The sequence below is a fragment of the Triticum aestivum genome, chromosome 4D (assembly GCF_018294505.1).
Source record: "Triticum aestivum cultivar Chinese Spring chromosome 4D, IWGSC CS RefSeq v2.1, whole genome shotgun sequence".
Classification (NCBI taxonomy): Eukaryota; Viridiplantae; Streptophyta; class Magnoliopsida; order Poales; family Poaceae; genus Triticum; species Triticum aestivum.
In genome coordinates, this window is record NC_057805.1 from 125,316,730 (window position 1) to 125,322,422 (window position 5,693).

At 48.6% G+C, this 5,693-nt stretch overlaps 1 protein-coding gene across 1 annotated transcript; it reads left to right on the forward strand.

Annotated features, from left to right (window-relative positions):
* The first annotated feature begins 236 nt into the window (after positions 1 to 236).
* LOC123096805 (vacuolar protein sorting-associated protein 2 homolog 1) lies at positions 237 to 2,817 on the forward strand. The gene is made up of 5 exons (XM_044518577.1): positions 237 to 544; positions 1,207 to 1,337; positions 1,893 to 1,997; positions 2,151 to 2,411; positions 2,517 to 2,817. The coding sequence occupies exons 1-5, from the start codon at positions 508 to 510 to the stop codon at positions 2,655 to 2,657; spliced, it is 675 nt and encodes a 224-aa protein (XP_044374512.1). The 5' UTR covers positions 237 to 507; the 3' UTR covers positions 2,658 to 2,817.
* Positions 2,818 to 5,693: the final 2,876 nt, after the last annotated feature.

Consider the following 5,693-nt stretch of genomic DNA (forward strand, 5'->3'; position numbering starts at 1 on the left):
ACATACTTGAAGTAAAATTAACAAAAGGGACATGTCCTCATTCCATTGGCCGCCTATGAGGTCAGTAGGTGGAAGAGAGAAAGCGGACCGGGAGGCGGGGCGAAGGAAACCTTAGGTGACAATTAGGGTTTGGGAAGGGCAGTGAAGGAGCGTGGACCGGGGAATCACCCCAAGCAGTGGAGTAAAATATTTTTACAGTGATCTTAGCGGTAACCTGTCTAGCTGACCAGAGGAAAGAATAAAGCAGGGAAGCTTCCAATCTCAAACCGCGTGGACAACGTATCAGCAACGAACCCAACCCAATATCGGGATGCCTTGCTGACGAATCAACCAACCCACTAAAACCAATCCGCGTCAACAGCTCAACACCCATCTCCTCTCCGCCGTATCTAATCCTCCACCATCCGACGCGCAACAGGAAGGGGAACAGCCAGATCGATCCGTGGGACTCACAGTCCAGCCCAATCCAGGCAGCCGGCCGGCCGGATCCGACCTCCGCCCGCCGCCATGAGCTTCCTCTTCGGCAAGCGGAAGACCCCAGCTGGTTCGATCTCTCCCCCTCCTCCTGGATTTCATGATCGTACTTGTTTACCTGTGCTACCGATCCGGAGGGACCAACCAATTCAACGCCTTTTTACCTTGTCGTGGACTAGCAATCCGCCCGCCCGTGCCTTTTTGGTCGGCTTGATCATCAAAAAGTGAAGTTTACTATTGCGTTAATCTCGCCCAGGTTCTTTCATCAAACCCTAGCTCTCGCGGGAACGTCATGTGCAGATTGTAGTACTAGTATCTTTATTGACTTGGTTGAGCACTGCGCTACCAGGATGCAAGAGAAACCTAACCTGTGGGGGATCTCCTTTTCCTCTTTAGCTGTTATAATCTTGTCTAGGCTTGTGTTCAGTTTTCACCTGTTACTGTCCAATGGGATGCCGTTAACAAGCAAGCAATGCAAGGGACATCAATATTGGTTTGGAGTTACTTGATTCTACTTGTTCCTGTAAATTCTCTACTTGATTTGCTGAAGAAACCAAATAACTTGAGAAACTGGGGCCCTCTAAATTGTAATGCTACTGCTACCTATTTACTTTGGTGTTGATTTCCCTAAGACTTCGGAATATGGGGGACACAAGACAACGTTGGAGGTTTGCTCCCCTGGGTTTTATGGCAGAAAGAGCTGACATCGTTCTTTTGTTTCGTTGATGGCAGAGCTGCTGCGGGAAAACAAGCGGATGCTAGATAAGTCCATCAGGGAGATCGAGAGGGAGAGGCAGGGCCTGCAGACTCAGGAGAAGAAGCTCATCGCTGAGATCAAGAAGGTGGCCAAGCAAGGACAGATGGTATGCGTACTGAAACTGCCAAATCTCTCGTGTTCTATTGCTCATTTATAATCGACCTCCATAAAACTATGAAGATTAACTTGCAATCTGCATCTGTGGTAGCATAAGAAATACCAACTTCTCAGCAAAGTGACATTGCAGGGAACCTAGATGATACAATTATTCTTTTTTATCTTAGCACAATCTTGCAAGCATTGAAGATCATACGAACACCAATCATTCTTCCACTGTAATTCATTCTTTGTTGGTAAGTTAATTGAAATATGGTGTGTCATTATCCTCGGCCTTGATTGTTCCATGATACAATAGGAAATGGTGTCTTCATGCACACAGCATTAATTCAGTCATGTTGATTTATCTATTTCAGACACAAAGTCTTACGTTGATGTCTCCTGAATAGGATAAGCCAATTTTGTGTTGGGAATCTTAAATTTGTAGGTCATAGGATGTGTGTCTGCCACGTAAGTTTTTTTCTATGTTAAATTGTTCATATTTTAGGCAATAGGCTTTGCAAGTTGACGGAACGTGTTTTGATTTGATGGACGTTGTTCTCAGGGAGCTGTAAAAGTTATGGCAAAGGACCTTATTCGCACAAGGCATCAGATCACGAAATTTTATGCCCTGAAGTCCCAGTTGCAAGGTGTATCTCTCCGTATCCAGGTAGCATTGTAATCCAAGCAGACGCTGTATATTTCATACATTTAGATATGTGCACATTCTACAATGTGATGAGGTCAAGCAACAGTAGGCTTCATTATATTGTGGAAGCTCTGTTTTTCTCATTGCTGAAGTTTGCGTGCTAAATTTTTATAGACCCTGAAATCTACCCAAGCAATGGGGGAAGCCATGAAGGGCGTCACAAAAGCCATGTCACAGATGAACAGGCAGATGAATCTACCAGCACTCCAGAAGATAATGCGGGACTTTGAGATGCAAAACGAGAAGATGGAAATGGTCAGCGAGGTTATGGGTGATGCCATCGACGACGCCTTGGAGGGTGATGAGGAGGAGGAAGAAACAGAAGAGCTAGTTAGCCAGGTCCTTGACGAAATCGGCATCGACATCAACTCTGAGGTAAGATTTATCCCTGTATTTTCGTGTTGATTCTATCAGAGAGATTGAAACACCAGGATGAGACAGTGGGATATGAGTGACATTGATATTTTGCTATGAACCCAGCTTGTCAAGGCCCCGGCTACCGCAGTCGCCATGCCGGTTGCAGCGGGAAAGGCGCCTGTTCAAGCTGAAGCTGCGGGCGGGATGGACGGTGGAATAGACGATGACTTGCAGGCACGGCTTGATAACCTGAGGAAGATGTGAACATTGACGGATTGTCCACGCCCGCGCAATTCTCTGTCTGTAGTTTCGTACCATAAATGCCACTCCGGCAAATCTCTTGACGTATCATTTGCAGTGTGTTTGGCATTGATCATCTGTATATAGACAGATCATCATATTTCAATAAATCACATACTCCCTCCGTCCTAAAATTCTTGTCTTAGATTTGTCTAGATACGGATGTATCTAATACTAAAATGTGATTTGATATATCCGTATTTAGACAAATCTAAGACAAGAATTTTAGGACGGAGGGAGTACTAGGCTTGGTCTTTCTAGTTCCATTTGCCGCACTCTCGTCATGATTCTTATTTAGATGAAATAGCAGTAAAGTAGTGACCTAAACGTTGGATAATGCATTGCAGCTCTCGGTGCCACACACCCCTATATGAAAAGGTAAGCGTTACACATCACCCGACGGATAATCACGTTTGCGTCCGCCCCCTCGGTTGCTTGCCACGCGTCCCCTGTAGACCGCACCAGCACATTCTTTGCAACAGCCATGACTCGTACCTTATCCTCATCTCCTCAATCTCCCTCCTGAATCAGCGGTGCCAAGCGAGATGGTCATCTGCACCATGAGTGTGCCCTTGCTCGCCACCGCCACGTGCTGGCAGCCATCCTCACCAGCTAGGCAGGCCTTTGCCGTCGTCACCAGTTGCCGCGGCGGTGCGCCATTGCAGCTAGGCCTCGCACCGTCGCCGCCGTTATCACCCGCTTCCACCATGACGGTCGGCCGCGTGCGGTGCGCCACCTCGCCGGCAAGGTGAGCTTGTCGTCGCTCCTCCCTCGCCACCATTCGACGGAAGCAACATGGTAGTTGTTTCTGCAATGCAACCGTTGTTTCAGGAATTGTTTCTGCAACGTGGCCGTTGTTTCAGGAATTGTTTCTGCAATCTCCAAATTTTTGCAACATGGTAGTTGTTTCTACAACACAGCCGTTGTTTCAGGAATTGCTTCTGCAACGCGGCCGTTGTTTCAGGAATTGTTTCTGCAACGCGATCATTGTTTCAGGATTGTTTCTGCAATGCGGCAGTTGTTTCTGCAACTGGTTTGTTGTTTCAGGAATTAGTGTGTCGGGAAGGTAACGAGCCGCGTGCGAGGACTTAGACCGGACGGCTCGCGCGCGGAGATCCGACGGCTGTCGAGGTGGTGGATGTTTACTAGACGTCTACCGGTAGACGAGTAGCGCTCCCCCATATGAAAATAGCATTAAGAAAATATGAGAAACTCTCAAAAATTCTGAAATCTTGGGATATGAAACTTGAGTGCTCGTTGTACACCCGTGTTAATTTTCGTGGGGAATGGGTGCCCGTGGTATTTGTGGCGACATACGTTACATTCAGTTTTTTTTCTACACATACGGATTTTTTGTCCTTTTTCCTGGCATTATCACGGGCACCCATTCCTCACGAAACTGAACATATGTGTACAACGAGCACCCAAGTTTCATATCCTACCACGTATCGGAGCGCTAAGGCGACGAGGGGTGACTGCTTGGCGATCGCGTCTTCGTGCTAGGGTTAGGGTTTGCGGGGGTGGTGCGGCTACGGTGGTGTTCCGGGAGGCGACGGCGCAGCCGAGAATACCGATCGGTGAGGATCATCTCGGCCAGGGGCGGGAGCTGATGGCAGAGAGAACTTCTGGGCAGACAACGAAGCAACCGGAGCAGATGGCATCTTCCACAACGGCGGCGGCTACCCCAAAAAAGACTTTGATTCCATCGGTGATAGTGGATGGATCGGCCAACCAAGGAAAGAATGAGGCCCCGACCAAGTCTGGAGCGGCGGCGACGGTGGCTACACCGGCGGCGCGCAGATCTGGTGGTTCAGCTAATCGGGAGACTCCGATCTCCCCGATTGAGAGCAAGACTCCAGACCCTACGTCTAGTCTTTCGGCTAGGCTAGGTGGTATGGTGTTGTTGGACAAAGAAGCGGAAGGACTGTTTTTTGCCGATCATGAACCCCGGTGCAGGTGAAGAAATCTAGATGGTCGGCGGTGGGAAAGGTCTGCTCGTCGAGGCCGTTGGTGAAAAGCACGTTGGAGAAGACAATGCACATGGCTTGGGGCCTGCATAAGGAGGAACAGTTCAGAGACCTAGGGGGCAATGTATTTGAAGTGCACTTTGGCAGCGAGGGCAACTGGCGCCATGTGATGAATAACGGGCCATGGCAGTATGATTTCAATGTCCTGATTCTCAAAGAATACGAAGGAGATAAGAGATCATCAGGGATGATTTTTGACAAGGTGGATATATGGGTGAGGGTCACCGATCTACCACCAGATAAGAGAACAGATACTTTTGGCAAGGCCCTAGGGAATTGGCTTGGAGAAACTGTCAAGGTGGATGTGGACAAGGACGGCAGGGCTAAGGGAAATCAGCTTAGGGTTCGGGTGAAAACTTCGGTTTACGAACCTCTAGTCCGGGGGTTCCGTCTTAAGGCCTCACTGAAGGACAAGATTGGGACCTGGTTTGACTTTCACTACGAGAAGGTGCCACATTTTTGTTTCGAGTGTGGTAGATTGGTGCATGTGGGGGGCATCTGTGAGCCTCCACTTGACTCTTCGTCCCAATGGGGTGAGTGGCTGAGAGCATCATCAGGAAGGAACGACAATCACATGGAAGGTTCACAAGGTGCGGATGGGAGTAGCAGCAATAGCAGGAGCTATGCACGCACTGGGGAGGTCGATGCTGGCCGTTCGGGCCATAAGAAAAAAGAAGCACCAACTAAGAGGAATTTGCATGAGGACTTTGCTCGCTCGGCTGACCAGTGCACTGGCGTGAGTCAAGGGAAAGAGAGGGGTGACAGCGAGGTTAAAAGTTCCAACAAGAACAACATGAGAAACGAACATCCATAAGAAAGCGATCTGAGGTATAAGCTGGAACAAAGGAAGGAAAAAGAGCTGTGGGACAGACTTCTTGAGCAGAAACAAGAGCATGGAAGTGAACGTGATAGAGAATGGCAGAGGAAGGGGAAGGAGGATGTGCGGAACAACTATGATCAGCCGGACTCAATG